At 35.7% G+C, this 23529-nt stretch overlaps 5 protein-coding genes, 1 long non-coding RNA gene and 2 other non-coding genes across 9 annotated transcripts; 4 read left to right on the forward strand and 4 right to left on the reverse strand.

Annotated features, from left to right (window-relative positions):
• LOC104782073 (CBS domain-containing protein CBSCBSPB2) lies at positions 2739 to 5019 on the forward strand. The gene is made up of 2 exons (XM_010506896.2): positions 2739 to 2990; positions 3263 to 5019. The coding sequence occupies exon 2, from the start codon at positions 3299 to 3301 to the stop codon at positions 4910 to 4912; it is 1614 nt and encodes a 537-aa protein (XP_010505198.1). The 5' UTR covers positions 2739 to 2990; positions 3263 to 3298; the 3' UTR covers positions 4913 to 5019.
• Positions 5099 to 5181, forward strand: TRNAL-UAA. The gene has a single exon. It is a non-coding gene; the product is annotated as a tRNA-Leu (tRNA).
• Positions 5428 to 5510, reverse strand: TRNAL-UAA. The gene has a single exon. It is a non-coding gene; the product is annotated as a tRNA-Leu (tRNA).
• On the reverse strand, positions 5910 to 9084 carry LOC104782074 (bifunctional enolase 2/transcriptional activator). The gene is made up of 14 exons (XM_010506897.2): positions 8915 to 9084; positions 8578 to 8641; positions 8408 to 8472; positions 8255 to 8302; positions 8051 to 8137; positions 7881 to 7961; positions 7561 to 7743; positions 7301 to 7438; positions 7136 to 7213; positions 6844 to 7038; positions 6699 to 6749; positions 6480 to 6620; positions 6344 to 6400; positions 5910 to 6259 (listed from the first exon to the last, which is right to left on the reverse strand). The coding sequence occupies exons 1-14, from the start codon at positions 8978 to 8980 to the stop codon at positions 6179 to 6181; spliced, it is 1335 nt and encodes a 444-aa protein (XP_010505199.1). The 5' UTR covers positions 8981 to 9084; the 3' UTR covers positions 5910 to 6178.
• On the forward strand, positions 10228 to 13669 carry LOC104784220. The gene is made up of 6 exons (XM_019244212.1): positions 10228 to 10561; positions 10654 to 10735; positions 10843 to 10930; positions 12955 to 13077; positions 13227 to 13287; positions 13383 to 13669. The coding sequence occupies exons 1-6, from the start codon at positions 10309 to 10311 to the stop codon at positions 13535 to 13537; spliced, it is 762 nt and encodes a 253-aa protein (XP_019099757.1). The 5' UTR covers positions 10228 to 10308; the 3' UTR covers positions 13538 to 13669.
• Positions 11387 to 12836, reverse strand: LOC104782075. Of its 2 annotated transcripts, XR_766974.2 has the most exons (5): positions 12569 to 12836; positions 12207 to 12328; positions 12027 to 12125; positions 11871 to 11937; positions 11387 to 11780 (listed from the first exon to the last, which is right to left on the reverse strand). It is a non-coding gene; the product is annotated as an uncharacterized LOC104782075 (long non-coding RNA). The 2 variants fall into 2 exon arrangements; XR_766973.2 differs by having other exon boundaries at positions 12207 to 12835.
• On the reverse strand, positions 13741 to 16437 carry LOC104782076 (AT-hook motif nuclear-localized protein 1). The gene is made up of 5 exons (XM_010506899.2): positions 16018 to 16437; positions 15693 to 15763; positions 14847 to 14978; positions 14490 to 14651; positions 13741 to 14414 (listed from the first exon to the last, which is right to left on the reverse strand). The coding sequence occupies exons 1-5, from the start codon at positions 16313 to 16315 to the stop codon at positions 13911 to 13913; spliced, it is 1167 nt and encodes a 388-aa protein (XP_010505201.1). The 5' UTR covers positions 16316 to 16437; the 3' UTR covers positions 13741 to 13910.
• LOC104782077 (leucine-rich repeat receptor-like protein kinase PXC1) lies at positions 19948 to 22379 on the forward strand. Its single transcript, XM_010506900.2, has 2 exons — positions 19948 to 21368; positions 21479 to 22379. Exons 1-2 carry the CDS (start codon positions 20030 to 20032, stop codon positions 22165 to 22167), a joined length of 2028 nt encoding a protein of 675 aa, XP_010505202.1. The 5' UTR covers positions 19948 to 20029; the 3' UTR covers positions 22168 to 22379.

Genomic DNA, 23529 nt, shown 5'->3' on the forward strand with positions numbered 1-23529 from the left:
ACTTTTTTTTTTTTTGTAATATCAATGCACTTATATATATATTTTTTATTTTGGTGTTTTAACAATAATTAATAGTACTTGTTAGTAAAATTATATGGATTGACTTTGAAAGAATATATTAGTACGTGATTGCTATAGCTTCGATAGAATTTATAATCATGTATGTTGATAAGTTAGATTCTTCAATCTTTGATAACCAGATCTCCCATCCGAAAACCAATAAAGCCTGTAATCGAGAAACTAAACGTTTTGGACCAAAACAAAATTCAATCTCTATTAAAACGCTTCTCTAAGTTGGATTCTTCAATCTTTGATAACCTGATCTCCTATCAGAAGACTAATAAAGGCTGTAACTCGGAGAACATAAACGATTTTAGCCAAAACCAAATTCAATATCTATCAAAACGCTTCTCTAGTAAACACCTCAAGAGTAAATATGGCCCTTAATTTGGTTTTAACATGAAGAAATGTGAATTATAATTAAGATATGTGTACTTTCAAAAATACAATGAACTATGATTAAAATGAAATTTGTTTTAAGACCATGGTTTTGTGCATGGTCTTAAACCATGGTCAAAAATACAATGAAATATGATTAAAATCAAATTTATAGTGATTAATAGTGTTTAAGACCGTGGTTTTTTGGAAAATCATTTCAAAAAAGATTATTGCACAAAAATATACTTCAAAAATGTTAAGATAGATTTTTAAAATATTATTCGTTTATAAAAATTCAAATCACATCATATGGTGAAAAAATCTAATATTTTTTCTAACTTTATGTATCAAATAGTAATTCAAATAATTAAAGATAAGATTAAATAAAAGTGAAAAGAGAATTATATTTTAATCTAACATATTGCTTTAAATTAGGTAGATAGATTTTAGGAAATTTGAATTTAATATTATCAAATAAGGAAATGATTGTGTTTGGTTGTAATGATTGTAGAGAATTTAATTGAGACTTGTTTGGATATAAAGATAAAAAAAAAATGACACAAAAATGTACTCAAAAAATGTTAAGATAGATATTGGGACAGAAGAAGAATTCGAATTTATACAACTATATAGAAATTAGAAAGCTAATTCTCACTTGGATCCTAATTAACGCTTAACATAACGGAGATCTTATGCTTGGTCTAATTAAGAAGATCTCATGCTTGTTAACAATGTTATTCCTTCTTCCTAAGCTCACTCAAACGACATGTTAAATAACATTGTATCATTATTATTATATTATGGTACGTATATCAATCACATAGTTTTTATACTTTCATTATTCTTTGTTTTCTACTCTTTATTTTCTGATTTAAACGTTGAAACATTTTAAAACAAGAATTTTTTCATCTATCGCCATGATCCACTCTTTAAAATGACATATTTGAAAATTAAGAAAATTAAAATTTTGCTACTACTAAGCTTTCGCAACAATTTGTCATCATGCTTACCTCGCAACGTACAATAACCTTCGAAAAAGATGAAATTTGTTTGTCTTCCAAAGATCAAACTATTCATTCAAAAATTTAGAACTTAATTCCAATAATTTTGAATGAACATTTCCACTTCCAGTGATCTGTCCAATATTTTTTAAAAGTTTATATCAAACAGTATAATAAAGATGTTGATTGATTTTCTCGCTATCATTCGTAAACACTGCATTTGAACCAGTCATGTCCTATTAGACGGATTTCCGACGGTTTTGCTCATCTCTCAGTGATCCCCATAGAGTCCTTCATCGTATTCAACTGTCGGTGGTAAGAGAATCCCGTCCCGTTTTACGCACTGTGTGAGACGTGTCATTAGCTCTCTCTATCTCACCACCAACGTCATGCTCTTCTTGCTAGGTTTACGTTTTTTTGTATCAGATTCATTTGACTCTCTCTTTATTCAATTCACCATGCAAATTGTTTACATTAAAGTTTCGAGGATTCAGCAACGCACTTTATTCTTATCATAGTTATTATATTATCAATATTTTTGTATCAACATGCATATATATTCTCAAATCAAGGAGACAAAAAAGACCATATAGCTAGTGATTTCATGCAAATAGAGATAGTGCCAAGTGGAAGCCAAATGCCAATCTTTCGCATCTTACTTTGCTTAAAATCCTCAGGGTCAGTCACATAGAACAAGACTACAATAACTAATTAAAGTATACACACTTATATATTAATAAACATAAAAATGCCATCTTTCGGATCGTCCTTTGCTTAAGACTACACTAACTAATCAAGTATATACTTATTAATTAACGTAAACCCCGTGTCAATTTTTCTCTATCTTTTCGGATCATTGCTTATAAGTTATAAGTATCACTTTCATTGAATCATTCTAGAAAGAATGTATAAGATGAACGTATACCAAACTCCAAGGAGAAAGGTCTCTCTATCTCTACAGCTAAAGATTTTGCTTATGACGTACACTAGTTTATAGTACCAATTACCGAACACAATATTCACTCTCATTAACTGATAAAACTTGACACATATGTGATATATAAAATTTAATGAAAATTAATTATCTACTAGTTAATGACACCACCAACTAGTACACCCATTTTGGGTATTCCTCATTTAATAACTATCTACTATTTAACCAAAATGAATTGTCTATTAATTATTGTATTATTTATTTTTTTATTTTTTTTCGGTGTGAGTGGTAGAAAACGAACAGACACGTTGTTAAAGGGATGATGAGATAACGAACAAAAAAATAGAAAAAACAGATAACAAAGGGAAAAATTACAAAAAAAAAAAAAAAAAAGTCTTATTTCTGGAATCAAACCTTTTTGAGCTTTTTTCTTAAGATCAAACATATAAATTTGTGATTTTGATGATTGGGTTTTGCTCATTGAAGACAGAAACATAAATAAGAATCGAAACTAATTCCCAATTTGATTTGGATAGAACACCAAACCTTTGGCTTTTACATTAAAACACCAACATAAAGATTCAAACTTTTCAACTCTTCCTACGCCATTTCCCCTGGTTAGTATCTTCTTTCTATTAGCTTTCATCTCGATTTTGCATTTCACAGGTTAGAGATTCATGTTTGATCTGTTTCAATTTGTCTTGAATGTCCTAAATCTGGAAATTGGATTTGTTTAATCTGCTTCATTGTTTGTCGTAATGTATCTCCTTTTGCTCTTCCAAATTGTTAAAATGGTTTTGATTATCCAAAAGAAGAATGTAACAAAGAGATTATGAATCACATTATTGTTAAGTATTTGTAAATTTTTGATTTTTGTCTGGTTTTGTAGGTTGATGGGTATAAATTAGAAGGCTTTTTTGTAAATATGACGACTACTCCAACTTCATCTGGGAGGAGAAGCATATCAAGTATAAGGAGAACATCATCAGCTTCTAAGAAACCTGTTCTTCAATCAGAAGAGAGTGAAAGCGCAAGCGGAAGCCTTAACGAGAACACCTCCAAACCCGATTCACCTCTTGCTCAACCTGTTTCTGATGGCGAGAGAACTGTCAAGAAGCTAAGGTTATCCAAAGCTCTCACTATTAATGAAGGAACCACTGTCTTTGATGCTTGTAGAAGGATGGCTGCTCGACGTGTTGATGCCGTTTTGTTAACTGATTCAAGTGCTCTTCTTTCTGGTATTGTTACCGACAAGGATATAGCTACAAGGGTGATTGCAGAAGGGTTGAGACCAGAGCATACTCTGGTCTCTAAAGTCATGACTAGGAATCCTATTTTTGTCACGTCTGATTCACTAGCCATCGAGGCTCTTCAGAAGATGGTTCAAGGGAAGTTCAGGCATTTGCCTGTTGTAGAGAATGGTGAGGTCATTGCTTTGTTGGATATCACAAAGTGTCTCTATGATGCTATCTCTCGGATGGAGAAAGCTGCAGAGCAAGGAAGTGCTTTAGCTACTGCAGTGGAAGAACGGCATTGGGGAAGTGGGAACTTCGCTTTCATCGACACGTTGAGGGAGCGGATGTTCAAGCCTGCATTGTCAACAATCATTACTGAGAATTCAAAAGTTGCACTTGTGTCTGCATCAGATCCTGTGTTTGTAGCTTCCAAAAGGATGCGTGATTTGCGGGTTAACTCTGTGATCATCGCTGTAGGGAACAAGATTCAAGGGATTCTAACTTCAAAGGACATCCTAATGAGAGTTGTGGCGCAGAACCTATCTCCTGAGCTTACTCTTGTTGAGAAGGTAATGACACCAAATCCTGAATGTGCATCAGTGGAGACAACAATCCTAGACGCTTTGCATATAATGCACGACGGGAAGTTTTTGCATCTTCCGGTTGTAGATAAAGATGGATTCCCTGTAGCTTGTTTAGACGTGCTGCAGATATCACACGCAGCTATTTCAACAGTTGAGAACAACAGCTCAGGAGCTGTGAATGATATGACGAATACGATGATGCAAAAGTTTTGGGACTCAGCTCTCGCGTTAGATCCACCTGAGGACTACGAAACACACAGCGATATGTCAGCAATGCTGATAAATTCAGAAGGGAAACAGTCTTGTCCATCACAGGGACTTGTGAGCTCGTTTGCTTTCAAATTCGAAGATCGTAAAGGGAGAGTACATCGGTTTAACTCAGCCGGTGAGAGTTTTGAAGAAGTGATGGGTCTTGTGATGCAAAGATGTGATGCGGATACAGGCCTTCAGATTATGTATCAAGATGATGAAGGTGATAAAGTTTTGATTAGTAGGGACAGTGATCTTGTTGCTGCTGTGGCTTTTGCTAGGTCTTTGGGGCAAAAGGTTTTGCGACTGCATCTCGATTTTACAGAGACAATGGCTCTTGAGACGATTACAGATTTGTCCGAGGGAAATGGCGGTTGTGTTTGGTGGCAGTGGCAGACTGGCGTCGTGGCTGGGGCTATTGTCCTAACGAGCATAGGTTTTCTTGTTTACTTGAAACGTTCCAAGAAATGATATGTTTTGAATCGAATAATTTAATTTGTGTTACACTGTTACTTGTCTTCTTTTTTGGTTCGATTCACACACATTGCAAAGCAATAATAAAACTTGTTAATTACTTACTAACCAAAGAAATATATACTTGTTCCTTTATGGTCTGAGAATTGTGATTGGTTGTTACAGTAGTCATAAGACATGAAAGCAGGTTTGCCCGAGTGGTTAAGGGGGAAGACTTAAGTTCTTCTGCACATAAGTGCGCGTGGGTTCGAACCCCACAGCCTGCATTTGTGTTTTGTTTATTTTTCTAAAAGCTTCATGAAACCATGAAACAGACAAACAATTTCTTTGGTTTATACATCACTGAAATAGTTAAACAACAAATATTGCCTACTTAACTCATTGTTCAGAAGACATTCAAATTTTGAGATCTTCTAATATTACCACACTGCTTGTTCATCTATAACATATTGCAGGCTTTTTCCATAAAGTCTCTAAAACATGGTAAAATTTCAAAAATTAAAGAAAACAAATGCAGGCTGTGGGGTTCGAACCCACGCGCACTTATTTGCAGAAGAACTTAAGTCTTCCCCCTTAACCACTCGGGCAAACCTGCTTCTTGTATATCAATTAGTAATCTAACTATTTGATGTTTTCTTAGCCCCAAACTCAGGGAAATTAGTTGCTTAGATTATCTCAACGTGTGAACGATTTAAGTCCTAAAGCCGAAAAGGAACTTAAAATTTGTATGAATGTCATATTAGTGATCATCTTGATATAGATGATGTACTGAACTCTTTAAGTTAGTTAATGTTGATTATCACTAACACAGCACTCTCTTAAAACCTTAAGAGCTTGCCGTTTTAACGTGTTAAATGGACTTCTTCAATGCGGTCACCATTAAGAAATACGGTCTCCATTAAGATATTTTTCTATTCTTTTGCTTGCAACCACATTATTGATAGCATAGGAAACCAAACTTCACTAGAGAGAGTAGAGACCATAACAACCAACCTTAGGAGAAAATTATAAAGGGTAAAGCCGAAATTAGATTGTAAATTATAAAGGGCTACCGTCCTCCGTAAAGGCAGAGCTCTCTCATGTTTCCCCTTACAAAAATGAACACAACTTTTCCCACCCCTAAAAAGGGTTCGTGAATAAAAAACGTAAAACCCAACAAAGAAAAAACAAAACAAACGTTTTATTTAATTAAGCAAATGACCAAACTCGGAAGTCATCTTCTCCTCGTCAACAGAAGACCAACTTTGCTTCTAAAAGCTTCACTTAGTAGGGTTCCACTGGTGTGCGGAAGTTGACTCCAGCGTAGATTGCCTCTGCTCCCAACTCCTCCTCGATACGCAAAAGCTGTAAACAAATAAACAGATTAGACAATGTGTTGGAAGTTGTTATAACAACATTACAAAGATTGTTTGGTTCGAGATGTTAAACCTGGTTGTACTTGGCAAGACGCTCAGATCTGCAAGGAGCACCAGTCTTGATTTGTCCCTGTATAGACCAGAAGATCCAAATGAGAATCCAACAAAATATTTAACAACTTAAAATGCTAGAAGTGGTTTCAACTTACAGTAGACAACCCAACGGCTAAATCAGCAATGAAGGTGTCCTCGGTTTCACCACTTCTGTGGCTGGTCATCACTCCCCATCCTGCCTTCTTCGACATCCTAACTGCCTCAATACTCTCGGTTACAGATCCGATTTGGTTAACCTGTTCAAAAAGAATTTGGTTATTAACTAGCTAAACTTTTTTTTATTTCATTCGAATTAATAAACCAAATGAAGGTACCTTCAAAAGAAGAGCATTGCAAGACTTCTCGGCAATGGCCTTAGCAACTCTCTGGAATAAGAAATAGTATTAAGACAGATATAAGCATTTGAGAGAGAACAGACAAATAAAACCTGTATCACAAACACTGGCAAATAAAACAGACCTTGGGGTTGGTGACCAACAAATCATCACCGACAATCTGGACCTCTTTTCCACACTCGGTGGTCATCTTAGCGTAGTGTTCCCAGTCATCTTGGTCAAATGGGTCCTCAATGGACACAATTGGGTACTCAGCAACAAAGGACTTGTACAAGTCCTTGAGAGCATCTCCAGAAATCTTCTGGGAACCATTGTTGTTCTGCAGAGAAGCAAATAGCCCAGCAGCTAGAAGTTAATACATTTTCACACGTTATATCCTAACAAGGAAGAGATTAGGAAGGAAAAAGAAGTTTCACCTCTTCTTTGAAGTTCAAGTCATAGGTCTTGTCAGATGAGTAGAACTCTGAGGCAGCAACGTCCATTCCAATGACAACCTGAAAAAAAATGACTTGGATCCATTAGCTTCATAAATTACGTATCGGGTGAAAGGACAGCAAAATTGGATCAGGTAAGTGACAGACCTTGCCAGTGTAGCCAGCCTTCTCAATAGCAGTCTTGAGCAATTCAAGACCTTCCTTGTTCTCCTGAATGTTTGGTGCAAAGCCACCTTCATCACCAACATTTGTGGCATCCTGGCCGTACTTCTTCTTAATCACAGACTGGAGAAACATGAGAACAATAAGATTGTCAAGCCATAGTAGAAAAAATGTTATTGTACTGATACATGTACATCGCATATTCATTGAAGGGCATTTCAAAGAACAAAAGGATTGTAATATACCTTCAAGTGGTGGTAAACTTCCACACCCATTTTCATGGCTTCCGTGAAGGAAGAAGCTCCAACAGGTAAGATCATAAACTCCTGCATAGCAAGCTTGTTTCCGGCATGGGATCCACCATTGATGACGTTGAAGGCAGGAACTGGAAGGACAATCTTTGGGTTTCCAGCAAGATTGGCAATGTGCTGCACCAAATACCACACGCAAAAGGAATAGCTTAGAACATCTAGTACCAGAAAAACCAAGTAGCCAAAGTAGCAGCAATACAGTATGATCCTCTCTGGCTAGAGGGAACAAACTTATAAATGCAAAGTCGTTCTACCTTGTACAGAGGAATGCCACTGACAACAGCCCCGGCTTTGCAGACGGCAAGAGACACAGCTAGAATAGCATTGGCTCCAAGCTGTACACAAAAAGAAGAAGCAAGTTAGTGAGACTCGTCTTTCATTCCAGAGTGAACACACAAGACATGAATGATTTTCCCTGAATTACCTTTTGTTTGCACCAACCCCACTCGTTTTGGGTTCCATCAAGCTCATGGACCATGAAGTTGTCAATAGCTGTCTGCTGAGTTGGGTCCTGCGAGAAAAAAAAATAACATGAATAAGACTTGAGCACGTACAACTGATGTTAAAAGACAATAGTAGTAGACATGAACATGATGTTCTGAAACAAACAGCTTAAAATGAGACTCACCTTTCCAATAAGTGCTGGGCCGATGATGTTGTTCACGTTGCCAACAGCCTAGTGAATTCAACAAAGAACAAATCAGATAAAAAAGATCAAACTCAGATAAACACTTAATTCCACTAAAAACACACAAAGATCTCATCGCAGTCTCAGTCTCACCTTAGAGACACCCTTTCCAAGGTAGTCTGATCCCCCATCCCTAAGCTCAAGAGCCTCGTAGATTCCTATCAACACCAAAATCCCACAAATACAGAGTCAACCAAACAATACAAAACTGTATACCCAACGACAAACAGGCATGACCAGAAAATAAAATAGTAACTACTAACCAGTGGAAGCTCCACTTGGAACAGCTGCTGTAACCTTGACACCAGTAGATGTGTGGATATCGACCTAAAACCATTATCACATAAAATTCATTAGCAAACTTGGAGATCGAACGACAAATACATAATATAACCAAATCGCGAAAACCAAAACAGATCCGTTATATAACATCCGAGATCAAAAACAAAAAACACCAATCATCCCTAACAAAAACGAAATCGCAACCACGGCACGCTCATAAACCATCACAGATTACAAAAGACAGAGATCGCAGCTCATGAATACTCATCAAAACAAACAGATCCACGGAGAAAGAAAAAAAAAAAAAAAAAAAANAACCTCAACGGTGGGATTACCACGGCTGTCGAAGATCTGCCTAGCCTTAACGACGGTGATAGTAGCCATAGCGAGTAAGTGAGTAGATCTAGAGAGAGACAGAGATAAGAGGCGATGTGTTCGAGGGTTTTAGTGAGAGAATCGCTTTGACAGTAGTAGCTGAGGGAGGAATTAGGTGGGTGGTCTGGTTCGATATATAAAGACGTCACACCTAAAGGCTGAGCCGTTGGATTGTTTTGATATTAACCGTTGGATCAGATGGTAAGAAGAAGCCAAAACGATGCGCTGCACGCCTTTTGCAGTATAGAAAAGGCTTTTTTTTCTATTTTTCTATTTTGCCTTTGCTCCTTGTCCAAGTAATATGAATATGACTAGTTTTTAATTTTTAAGCCTCTAGAAGAAGTTATAAACATATACGAATCTAGATTTTATTCCATTTTCGATTATATGTTTTTCCTTTTTTTTTTTTTTTTTCTTGGTCAACGTTCAAGAACATGATTAATGTCAAGTTTTGAATTTAGATGGGGTGGATATAGAAACGATACTAATAGAACTTTTACTTTTTTTTTTTTGTAAAAGGATACAATGGGTTAGCAAATTTGGGCCTCCACAAAATTATTAGATATAACACATAAAAAACATAGTGAATCCAAAACATCCACATGGTCACGTTCACACGTACTATTAGCCGGAGCCCGGAGGGATCAGATCAACCATTTTTTATGCCATGTTACTAATGACCGGAGGGATCAACCTATATTTTCATTAAGTTGTGCTTATTCTATATATGTCAAAATTTTGAGATTCTTATCAAAATGAGGAGTTCGTGTGGGATTTTTTAGATGATCTTTGGAGTTTCAACTCAAAATGAGAAGGATAGGTGATATTATAATTTTTTTCTTTTTTCAAAATCTAACTGATAATTTACTACTTTTTGTAAAATAATTTAAGTTTTACTAAACTCTATGGTTTTTACATGCATTTATATGTAAATTATATATATATATATGTGTGTGTATATCTGTTACATATTTTAAAATTTATTTAATTATATGCATTTCATGTTTTATATGAATGTGAGAGAAGTTAGCAAACAAAATATAACTCCGTCGAAACTTTAAATTCGATGGAAAGACCAAAGACGTATCGACATTTGTTCATATATATATATATATATGTCCATGTAGACTACCAATGGATTGGTCTTTGTAGGAATAAAAGTGAATATGACAACAATAAAGGATAAGAACAAAAAAAAAGATTTAACAGTATCCAAAGCGCCGCATGAAGATATAACGCCAAATAAATGGCTTTGACCTCGTGAAGCTAAATCGCCACCACCGTCAAATGACTAATATAAATTCATCGTATGAGTCTTGACGATCTTATGCACAACAATGGCGGAAGAAAAGAATAAGAAGAGCATCATTGCTTCGGTCGATAGCGACGATGAGTACTCAGGTGAAGGTGATGGTTCAGATTCAGAGCATGCAGGACTGATTTCGCTTCTGGTTAAGCTTAGTTTAGCGGCGAAGAAGAAACTCTTAGTCTTGAGTCTGAGTGGTCTTCTTCTACTCCGTGTCCACAAAAAAGACATGCGTAAGAAAACTAAGAATCGCTCTCCTGATGCTTCTTGTGGGCCAAATCTTGGTAACGTTTCAATATCATTTTTATCAATATCTAGTTTGTTTTTATATATAGTTTAGCTTAAAACTGCGTTTTTTTTTATTGTTGCTGTGTAGTGTACAAGAGGCCATATGCAGAAGAGTTTATCAAGTTTTGTCTTGAGCGATTCGATGTTGGGATTTGGTCCTCTGCTTGCGAGTTAGTGTCTTCATTTCCCATCGTTATGAATACTGTTTAAAATTGAGTTCTTTGAGCTTTTTAGTGTACGTTGATACGATTCTTTATTTGTTTTGACTAATTAATAGGAATAACGTTGATATGGTTTTAAGCATTGTTCTCGAAGATTTGGAAGATAAGCTCTTGTTTGTATGGGTAAGAGTAGACTTGCTTATTTAGATTTGTAAGTGACCATTTATACACACTCTCTGATGATAAACTTTGTTTATGTACACTTTCTGATACTTTGTTTTAGGACCAAAAAAAGTGTACCGACAGTGGATTTAAGACATTAGAGAACAGTAAGGGCATGTTTATAGGGAGATCAGTTTAGGGTGTTCTTAGAGTATAAATATTGTGAAAATAATGTAAGATCAGTAGTTAAGAACTTTTGTTAAAAAGTTAGTTATTGGGAGAACATGTTTAAGATCTTAATATTTAATAATATAATATTCTTATAGAAATTTAAGAATGTTTAATAAATACATAGATTAATGTTTAATAAAAAATTTAAGAATGTTTAATACTATTTAATAATATAATGTTTATTAATATTCTTAAACTTCATGTACTTGTTCGGTTCTCATCATGGTAAAAATGTAGTATATGAAAAATGACATTCAAAAAAGAAGATAAAAAAGAGATAAAACTTTTTCTTTCACCATATTGATGTTTGACATACAGAGAAGTCTACATCAAAAAAAACCTCAACTACCATATCTCCATCAGGAGGACATTCCAAATCCTGCTACATAACCTCCGAGGTGTTTTTCCCAACCACGTAAACGTAATGCATTTCAAAAGAGCCAATTCACACTAATGTTACCAAGCCAGATCAGAAGAGGAAACTGGGCTAAAACTACAAAGATCAAGAGGTAGTGATGCCTGTTTGAGTCATAACTCCTAGCTTCCGCAAAGAGAACAGCTAGACAAAGGCCCGTGAAAGTATAGCCTGCATATGCCACAATATCCAAGAGGGGTGCTTCTCCGCTACCCAGTGAAAGCAATGATATCTTCAGCAGCATGACTTGCAAAAACCAGCAAGGATCAAAAGGTTGAACAAATGCAATCTAAAAGACATAAACAGGAATAGATACAAAATAAATAAAGAACTTACTTCCCATAGAGTCCTAGTGACAAACCAGCAAGAACAACGTAGGTTCCAAAATTCTAGTCCAGTGTCCCTGCGGTTGCAGCAAAACTCATATATGAGAATAATCTCAAATACAAAGCAAAAAAAAAAAAGCCATAATATAAAAAGTTTGAGTCTTACCCTGTGAAGGAATGGAAATAGAACAATCTTCAATTTGTTCCTCACATATTGGTCATTCACTTGAAAATAGTATTGGGGATCGGAGAAGTAACGACTTATCTGTTTATATATCAACTGGTTAAAACAAACAAAACACCCTGTATAGGAGAAAATCAAAGAGAGAGAAGAGGAGTTACTTACGTTGCTCTGCACATACTCAGAGGGGCTAGGCTGAGGAATAGCCAGATGCATTGGCATCCCAGGCTGAGGAATTCCCTGATGCATTGGCATCCCAGGCTGAGGTCCCATGTTATTATACATCTCTGGCAATTTAAACAAAACCAACACAAAGAGCTTACCGTTAGTAAACTACAAAGTCCCTTAACAAGTCCAAAACCATCAAACGTTTGCCCCAATGTAACTCAACCATGAATTTATATATTTTCTTTCTATCTATTGATCGAAATCATAACAACTTCACAGAGTTCGCTAAGCAAACCAGAGAATATACTACATTACTAATTTAGGGTTTTCCGATTTCATCCCTGACTAAACATACGCACATAATCCAGATTCCGGCCATGGGAAACGCAATTATTCGACAAGAAATCGCGAGAAAACTCCATTATTTGAACCGGACAAAATCGAAGATAAACATAAAAGGAAACACGGAGATCGGTCGCCTTCGTGTTTCAATGGCCGGACAGAGGAGACGACGGTGATGGGAACACAAATCTCTCGCCGTTTCGCATTGTCGTCGTTTGCGAGAGAAAAAGAAAAGATTATGAATAAAATGAAACCAATCTTTCTTTCAGAGCGTGACACGTCACACTTAAGATCAACAGAAGAACTGATCTTATTCAAGATCAATTGGGCCGATCTTATGGGTACTGTTCAATTAATTTTAATTTTAAAAGCCCTAAGATCACCCCATGTGATGCCCCGATAAATATGGCCTAAGAAGCCTATGTTCTTTAACGATCTCTCTAAAGTGTTTCAGTGCTTCAGCGACTTCTCTGCTTCAAACACCATCTTCATTGATGATGAGCCCTACAAAGCTCTTCTGAATCCGGTAAAAAGATCATTAATTGCTTTAATTATGATTCTTAATTATTGATCAGTTCAGTTCAGTTTTTATATACTATTTTCTATTTCTTTTGGTAATTAATCAGTTCAGTTATTTGTTTTTAACTTTAAATATTGATCTTGCTGTGCATGCAGGACAATACAGGTCTATTCCCAGTGAGCTATGATGCTTCTAACAAAAATGATAATTTACTTGGTATGCAAAGTTATAAACTTGTGATGTTCATCTCTTATCATTAGACATGCTTTTTAGTAATGGTTGGATTTTTTATTATTATGAATTTATGATAGATCCCGAAGGAGAGTTCTGCTCTTACTTGGATGGTCTAGCCAAATCATCGGATGTTCAAGCTTATATCAAAGAGCATTCGTTTGGACAGCCCAAGATCGATTCTTCTCATCCTGACTGGTCTTTCTACCGCAATGTCTCAAAGATTGCCTCTTAATCTTTGCATATTTTTCAGTTTGTTGAAGTTTCGTATTCTCAATAATGCCCTTCTTTTGGCTTACTACTGAACTCATAAAAAAGCCTACTTATTCCATTTCTAATAATAAAGTTAAATCACTTATGTCCATCATTTGTTAAATCCTCGCAAGTGTTTGAAATTTAGCAAGGTATACGATATGTTTAGACAAAGAGAAGCAATATGAACGAAAAATAGTTTAATATTATTGTCCATTGGATTGTAAACAAACCAATGTGCTGAATGTTTAGAATTTCAAAAGGAGAGATAATATATATATAGACTTATTAACTTTAAAGTCTTTATTAGTTCAATATTAAAAGTTTCTGATGAGCCTACTTCTGGTTGTGCCACCCTAGACTAGGAATGGAGCTTCCCGCGTTCCTGGCTGTGCAACTTGTCCTGTTGATGAGGAAGCCAGCTCGCTTGGTATTCTAGGTGCAATATTCGCAGCTTGGGACTCATCGTCTTTCTCATGAGAGATGTAAGGGCCTCTCATGTATTGTTGTTGGACTTGTACCATCATGATTGAGAGAGCCATTGAATTTGGTATCCCGGCTGAAAAATTCACAGTTTGAGACCCGTCGCTCCTGTTCTGAGAGTGAGAAGAGCCGCTTATCATGTTTGGTTGTCGGACTTGTCCCCTGGCTGAGAAATCCAGTGTGCGTGGGACAGTAGGGACAATCATCACAGCTTTGGACTTATCATTTGGGCCGCCTATCATATCTTGTTGTTGGACTTGTCTTGAGGAGGAAGCCAATGATTGTGGAATAACGGGTGCAACAGCCAGCGGATGGCTCTCAGCGATTCTCCTCTCAGGCGGATTTGTGACCAACGGCCAGAAACTGCCAACCACAACCTGTAATAATGAATTACAATAAGATAGCTTCAAACCATTGAACCACAAATAAAGAAGATGATGTTTGTTTCTTACTTGGACTGGACTTGCTGCAGTGAGACTACCGACTAAAACACCACCAAAGAGGGCTCCATCTGCTCCACCAATCGTAATCCGCCACTCTCCCGTCTTAGTCCTCACTTCTCCGCTCTCCCATATCTCCATTGAACTTTTCAGAGATACTATGGCATACACATCCTACACCAAAATGTTATTACAACGTATCGAAATGCATGGTATACATTTTGAAACACGAACATGCAAATTAAGACAACTCATTAATATAATTAATCTATAGCTAAGACCAATTTTTCTAAGCATCCTTCCAACATGAACCATTGAGTTATAAGATTCCAAGATTGGACTGCAAAAACCGAGTTCATCGTATTATACCTTAAACGTCACGACTTCGCGGGATCTAAGGAGCGTTTGAATCTTGATGTTAGCAACCAAACCATTTGCCGACAGCACACTTATTCCACGAGAACCATTTACCGTGAAAGACATAATCCTTTCGATTATATCCTGTATAAAAACCATAAATATTTACAAAAACATCCCATCTTCAACACATATATGATATATACTAAGAGTCAAGGACCAAATAGCTCTTGAAGCAAATAAACAAAGCTGTTAGTACTTGACACATATATGATACCCTCATCACCCGCTCTACCTAAGATTGAACAGTATGTGTAACCTTGTAGAGATAAATAACAATGTTACGTACACGTCAAAATAACCAAAAACTACAAATGAATGAAGAATCTTACTGTTATCGTATGTTGTAAAACTAATTTAAAAGATCCGATATTTATGTAAACCACTTTACTCACAAATATATTGATGATTCATTAAAGTTAGCTCATATAATTATTTACTGACTTAAATAAATTTGCTTACCTTCTATGCTAAAAAGAATCTAAAACCATAGCTCCATCAAAAACTCGAGTTAAACTGGGCTAAATTTTTTGTTAAAGAGTTTTTGTTATAATACATGTTTTCGTGGATTAAAACTATATATATTGTGTGTTTTTAAAGAGCCTTCGTTAGACATATATATATGTATACTAACTATGTTGTGGAGGATTGAAGAGAAATGTTTTTAACTTTGATCGAAGGATATATAGTATAAAAAATTAATCTAAATCTAAATCCACAGTTAAGAAACTCAAACAATACTTTTTCAACAACAAGAAATGAAATAAATAAACAGGTATGCATAAGTTATATACTTACCTCTCCTGTGTTAACTGTGAAGAAATGCGGCCTGAAGTCCCCTCCTCCCAAAGTCATAGACATGTCGTCACCTCCAATCCAAAAAAAAAACATCCAAATCAAAACCTGAAGATCTAATATAACAAAAGAAAGACTACAAGGGATTTTCCAAGAAATTTCCATTTGATTGAACAACGTAACCCTAGATTCATTAATTTCTCTAATCGTTATGTTTATATTTCCTTGCACACAAGATCGACATATAGCAGATTAATTTTGTTGTCCCCTCGTCAATAACGAAACTCATATATATAGTTAATATTTGTAAAAGAGCTCAAAGCTTTACCAGCACTACTGTTCATCAACGACGAACTCTTCTTTCTTCTTCTTCTTCTTTGATCAGAAGACGACCTCTTCTTCTGTGTCCCATCTTTACTGAGGAACTTCCCTTGTGCATCGCGCCCGTAAATTATACCTCTCCTCCCCCTCATGCTGGTGGAGCCATCCTCTACGGTAACTGGTGCCGCTACGGCGGTCTGCGTGACCGGAGAGGGAGAGATATGCCTTGATGAGTTCAAGACTGACAAGGGAGTGGGGGTCCTGTTTAGAACCGTGATTTTGTTTTGTGCAAAGTTAAGATCCATGATAAGAGACTGGAAATGAAAGGGGAATTCGAGTGAAGTTTTTTTTTTTTTTGGGGGTAAGACACAATTCGAGAGTGAAGATAGAGATATAGCTAGATTTTGTGATTTATAAAACTCTTCCAGGTCATTGTATACATAGGGAAATTAAAGATAGTTTGGAAAGAAAAAATTTAGCCGTTTCATAATTATTATGTTGCATGCATGTGCCAGTTTGCAAAAACTGTATATCTTTTATGTATTGTGTATGTATAGATATTAATAAAAATAGCATTTTAAAAAGTCTAGTAATAATTATATTAAAAAGTTAAATAAATTATAATATTGTCTGTCCAAATAAACTTTCGCTTTTTTGATTTATTTATAAAGATAAGAAAGTTTAATTAATGACTTTACTAAAATTAGATTGGTAAATTTAAGTAAAATTAATTAATAATAGATTCGATAAACTTTTTTTTTGTCAACATAAATTTGATAAATTTACTTAATATAAATTTATAACTTAGATAATTTGGATTAAAATCGACAAGTATGTGTATAAGATAACATATGTTACAAAAAAAAATGTATAGAATCGAATAAATGTTTAGTAAAGAGTTTTTTATTTAATGCATCTGCTGATCAAATATTTTAAAAATTATTATGGCTAAATTTCTATTTTAAAAGTTATTTTGTCGTTAAGTTGTTACGTAGTATTATGGAGAGGTCGTTATAAACGGTTTAACCATTATAGCTAAATTTCTATTTTTAAATTTATCTTGTCGTTAAGTTGTTATGTAGTATTATGGAAAGGTCGTTATAAACGGTTCAAATACCGTTAAAATATCTGAAATTCCACGTGTCTAAAAATTGTTTACTAATTCCATATTTGACACTTAAAACCTATTGTAAAAAAAAATTTTAAAAGTTTTAACAAATTTTGAAATTTTATTTTAGGTTTCAACTCAACAATATATAACTCTAATTACTGGATACAGATACAAAATAAAAACACAAATAAACTAGCTAAATATAGTCAAAACTACAAATGTTTGAAAGACAATCCAACTCTAGTTACATATTTATATACCATAAGATTAATCGAACTAACATGGCACACATATATAACAAATGAACATTATAGTATAGAAATTATATAAACAAGTGAACATTATAGTATACAATATTTATCCAATGGATGTTAAATGCATCTATTCAGGAATTAAATTTCAAAAATAAAATCATGAAACAGAGAAAGCATTTGATTTTTTTTTAATTGGTATACAACAGTAATTAAACTTGAGTATTTTATATAACTAATAAAATATTATTTTATTAAACAATGTCAGAAAATATAAAATTTAGGAGTTTGAATCAGTAGGACCAAATACACTAAAAGCAAAATCGTAAAAAATGGGAAAGAAAAAAAAAGGAATCAAAAACGACGGTTTCTTTTTCAGTATAAGCAAAATACACGAGTATAGTTTGTAGTTATCTCTCATTTTTTAAAATTATAGTAACGTCTAAACAGGGAATAAGACAAAGGAGAAAAAAAAGATTCTTACCAGTTTTGATAAGTTCAAAGAACCTTTAAGTTATTCAAAAAGAGAAAGAAATTGGTAATATATCCGGAAAAACATCAACGACAAAAAATGGTATTCTAGTAAAACAAAGACTGGCAAATTTCGAAAATGGTATAATAAATCTTCACATTGATACCAAAAAAAAAAAAAAAAAAAAAAAAAAAAAAAAAAAAAANAAAAGACTGGCAAATTATATTTCTTGCCAGTGAAACCGATGAATAATGTGCTGTAACGTATTAACGCCTCTTTCCAAACTCGTAACTTATAAAAAGAGTTTTTTGACATCTAGCTCTTCCCAGTTTTGAAAGTATTTTCATTTTGTGTTGATTACAACATTAGAATCCTTCATAAAATAAACTATTTTTCACTTTTAAGCCCATGAGCCAATGCCCAACAATTCCATGCGCCAACGATAAAACCAAAACACACATACTAAGCCGACCCAAACGGAAAGAGCCTTGCTGAATGATATTGACCCAACGAGAAGTGTTTGTCCAAAGTAATTTTAAGATGACCCAAACTCTCTACTCTTAACTTTCCTATGAATAAGTACTCCTAGTGGCAAATCACGTAAGTTTTGTTTTATAACTAGTTACAGTGGTAGTTGTATATGTATAATTAGATTGTAAATCACATTTTATTCATCAATGTATTAAGATAATTCTTTTAAGTAGGAATAAACACAAACAGTGCATATTTTTTGATCGAGCAACCTACAGTTTTAAAACTTTGATTAATAAGAATGGAGGATGTAAAAACTTTAGTAAAAATTACTATGATCAGCCAGCCTTTTCAACCAAGATGAAAATCACAACGCCAATTGCGCCTATCATTCCTCCTTTTAGGCTTTCTATAATAATTTAACTTTATAAATTAGTTAAGGGGTCTCAAAAAAAAAAATGTCGGGTTGGTAAAAAAAAACGATAAGAGCGAGAGCTTGAGAGAGAAAAGAAAAAGAAAGTGCAAAGCTGACTTTGTTTTCCAAACAAAATCATCAACTGTCGCGTCGTACCAATCATGGCTCCACCATGTTATTTGTTAATTTTTTTGTCGGCACACTCTTAAGTTAATTTGAATTATTTGATTTTATAACACACAAAACAATAAAACACTTTTACTTTTTACTTAAACCATATTTTCATACTCGAGATAGACCATGTTAGTAAATGTTTTATCGACTATGTGTTGTGTATTAGTGGAAATGGGACATACTAGAGACTACCAAAACAAATTTGAGAGCTAAAAGAAACATGGCATTTGTTGTAAATTGTATATGGTGTAAGTCATTTGAATATGTCAGCATTCTTGAATTTATAAACAGTAAACCGGCTTTCACAATATGTCAGCATTCTTGGTGTCAAAAAGAATGCTAAAATGTTCTAAATTTGTGTTTACTTAACATCCAAATAGAGAAAACGAATTGCACAAAATAAATTTAAATGCTCTCAGATAGAGACACAAGTTAAAGCAATATACATATACACAGTGGCTAACTTTTTCAAAGTTTAGGGTAAACTTTTTTATTCCAGGGCGTAGGGTCATGTTCACCCACAACATGGAGTGGAAAACATCAATCATTTATTCACACAACCACCACCATTCCTACTTTTTTTTTTTTTTTTTTTTTTTTTTTTTTTTTTTTTTTTTTTTNTTTTTTTTTTTTTACCATTCCTACTTTTTACCTTTTTGTCACTAATAATTTACCTTCATCTCCTTCTTTGTAACATATCTATCAAACCAGATCTTAAAAAAAACTGATTAAAGAACATTTGATTTGTGTTTATACAAATGCGAGTTTACTTGAACAAATCCTTATGTTTTATATGCAAATTTAACATAGGAAGGTACATTATCCTTCATGAGTTCTGTTACTAATCACTGCTATGTACGTAACTTTTGTTTTTCACTTTCTTCAGTTTTTGTTTTTTCTCTTTTTTTCTTTCTCCCCTTCTAGACTCACACTTCTGACACAGCCTGCATTCAAAAAAACACAACACAACAGAATCAGACCATTAAAAATTAAAAAGAAAAAAGCAAAAGATTCCACAACTTTGTCGTTATTACCAATCTCTGTTTTTACAAAACGATACAGTTTCCTCACTCTTCACACTCTTCACACTCACTCTTCTCTTTCCCGCTCACTCACTCATCCGCCATGTATATCAAAACACTTCCTTATCTCCTCCTCCTCCTTCTCCAACTCTCAATCTCATTCGCTCAAAACGACACAAACGCACTCACACTCTTCCGCCTCCAAACCGACACACACGGCAACCTCGCACGAAACTGGTCCGGCTCCGACGCTTGTGCCTCCTCATGGCAAGGCGTTTCTTGCTCACCATCTTCACACCGCGTCACCGAACTCTCTCTCTCTTCCCTCTCGTTACGAGGACCTTTAACCTCTCTCTCCTCCTTAGACCAGCTCCGTTTCCTTGACCTCCACGACAACAGACTTAACGGCACCGTTTCACCTCTCACGAACTGTACTAACCTCAGACTCGTTTATCTCGCCGGTAACGATCTCTCCGGTGAGATACCTAAAGAGATCTCATCTCTTAAACGAATGATACGTCTCGATCTCTCTGATAACAACATCCGTGGAGTGATACCTAGAGAGATCCTCGGGTTTACCCGGGTTTTAACGATCCGGCTCCAGAACAACGAGTTAACGGGTCGGATCCCGGATTTTTCTCAGATGAACTCGCTTCTTGAGTTGAACGTTTCGTTCAATGAGTTGCACGGTAACGTCTCCGACGGTGTGGTGAAGAAATTTGGAGAATTGAGCTTTTCCGGTAACGAAGGATTATGCGGGTCGGATCCTTTACCGGGTTGTACTTTCACAAACGACCCGGAATCTTCCAATACGGATCAGATTGTTCCTTCGAACCCTACTTCGATTCCGCATTCTCCGGTTATCGCCGAAGAACCGAGAATTCACGGTCACAGAGGGGTTAAACCGGGAATAATCGCGGCGGTTATCGGTAGTGGTGTTGCGGTTATTGTTTTGGTATCTTTCGGTTTTGCTTTCTGTTGTGGGAGATTAAACCGGACCGGTGGAGGATCCAAAACCGGAAGCGTAGAGAGTGGTTTCGTAGGTGGAGGAGGAGGAGAAGGGAAGAGACGAAGCAGTTACGGGGAAGGAGGGGAGAGTGATGCGACGTCGGCGACAGATAGGAGCAGGCTTGTGTTTTTCGAGAGGAGGAAACAGTTTGAGCTTGAGGATTTGTTGAAAGCTTCTGCGGAGATGCTTGGTAAAGGGAGTTTAGGTACGGTGTACAAGGCGGTGTTAGACGACGGCTCGACGACTGTTGCGGTGAAACGGCTTAAAGATGCGAATCCTTGTCCGAGGAAAGAGTTTGAGCAGTATATGGAGATTATTGGTAGGCTTAAACACCAAAACGTTGTTAAGCTCAGAGCTTATTACTATGCTAAAGAAGAGAAGCTCCTAGTTTATGAGTATCTCCCCAATGGAAGCTTACACTCCCTTCTTCATGGTAAAGCTTAACTTTTATCAATTGGGTCACTCGTTAGTGCCAAAATTTTTTGATTTTTTTAATCACATTGAGTAATCAAAGTTTTGATTTTTGTGAATGGTGTTTATTAGGGAATCGTGGTCCTGGAAGGATTCCATTGGACTGGACCACGAGGATTAGTCTAATGTTAGGAGCAGCGAGAGGATTAGCAAAGATTCACGACGAGTATAGCATTTCAAAGATCCCTCACGGCAATGTCAAATCATCTAATGTGCTATTGGACAGAAACGGTGTCGCATTAATAGCGGATTTCGGTTTATCACTTTTGTTAAACCCGGTTCACGCTATCGCCCGGTTAGGAGGTTACCGTGCGCCGGAACAGTCAGAGATCAAACGGCTCTCTCAGAAAGCTGACGTGTATAGCTTCGGTGTGTTGCTCCTAGAGGTTTTAACAGGAAAAGCTCCCTCGATGTTTCCGTCACCGTCGAGACCTAGATCAGCGGCGTCGGTAGCTGTGGAGGAAGAGGAAGAAGCGGTGGTTGATTTGCCGAAGTGGGTTAGGTCGGTGGTGAAGGAGGAATGGACGGCGGAGGTGTTTGATCCGGAGCTTTTGAGGTATAAGAACATTGAGGAGGAGATGGTGGCGATGCTCCATATCGGTTTAGCTTGCGTCGTGCCGCAGCCGGAGAAGAGGCCAACGATGGCTGAGGTTGTTAAGATGGTTGAGGAGATTAGAGTTGAGCAATCTCCGGTGGGTGAGGATTTTGATGAGTCAAGAAACTCAATGTCGCCGTCGTTGGCTACTACCGAAGACTGCTAAGTTTGGTTTTCGTCAGTGGCTTTTGTAGTAATATGTATCGTTTGGATCTTGGTCGATTTTAAGGTTTCTTGCCTTGAATCCTCGATTTGCAAACTTGTCGGAGTTTTTTTAAGTTATGTTTTTGTGTCGTCACTGTACTAATGTGATTTCGTAAAGTTGTGGGTTTTGTGGATTTATAAAGCCGTTTCAAATATGTGTTAAGGCCCATTAAAGCTCATGTGTCTTCTTCGGTTGATTAGCAAATAGCAATTGCTAATTTTGATTATTGAATTGAACCAAAAACTCGAACGCACCTTGATTAATGCTTCTAGAACGGTGGATGCTTTTATCTCCACTCGTAAATTGTCTTCTTGGTTGAAGAGTCAGCCCTTTGGATTTGACCTTTCAGGTACCTTTTGAGCCCATAAGGTTATGATTGGCATCTGTATTAACTAAATTAACGAATGGTCAAGCACATGATTAGCCAATATAATCAGACAAATACCATGGATTCCTTTTCATTTCTAGAAGCGAATCTTTAACAAATAAACAGTTTTACATCATGGGTTTCTGATAGTTGAAGTGTTAAACCATAAAGTTTCAATGGTAACAAAAATAGATTCGTAATTTTAAAATCATACAATCGTGAAAAAATTAGCTTTTATTATACCATAAAGGCAAGTTTAATGGTATTTAATTTGATTAGTGCGACGTCTCGTAAGTCGTAACTGAAAAACCCTCTGGCGCGTGAGGCAAATTTGACCCCTTCCCCACGAAAAATTAAACTTGAAGAATACGAAACCAGCTACGTTGCTCCTCATTTGCTGCTACCACGTGTACGACTAAGACCGTCGTTGTGAGCTCATTGACATTTGTAGATCCTATTTGGGAAAACGTCCTAGTTCCACATGAAAATTATCACATCTTACTAGATAAAGCCAGAACTTTCACCTCGTCTTAAATATCTCTGCACAAATGTCTCTCATCCTATATCTCTCCAAATCCAAAATTTTATTTCTAAATCTCCTTGAATCCATAATTCTCATCAATTTCTCCATAAATACAGGTTTAATTGGTTAATTATTGGTTTATTGGTTGTCTAACCAACTAACAAAAGTTGTAAACCGATTTCAACCTGATTTCGACCCGTTTATATAATTAAATCACCAATTCTTTTTTATTTTTTAAATCTCTTTTCCCCATCTCAACGAACACTATATCATATTTTCATTAACGTTTAACCAGATCATCCACATCAAATAACCCAGAGAGAAGAAGAAATAGAAAAATCCATTTAAACAAATATGACCAGATCTCAAAAATGTCAAAGCTCAATACAAACAAAGATAAAGCAACTGTGAACTTCTAAAAACCCAAAAAAAA

Source organism: Camelina sativa, chromosome 4 (genome assembly GCF_000633955.1).
Source record: "Camelina sativa cultivar DH55 chromosome 4, Cs, whole genome shotgun sequence".
Classification (NCBI taxonomy): Eukaryota; Viridiplantae; Streptophyta; class Magnoliopsida; order Brassicales; family Brassicaceae; genus Camelina; species Camelina sativa.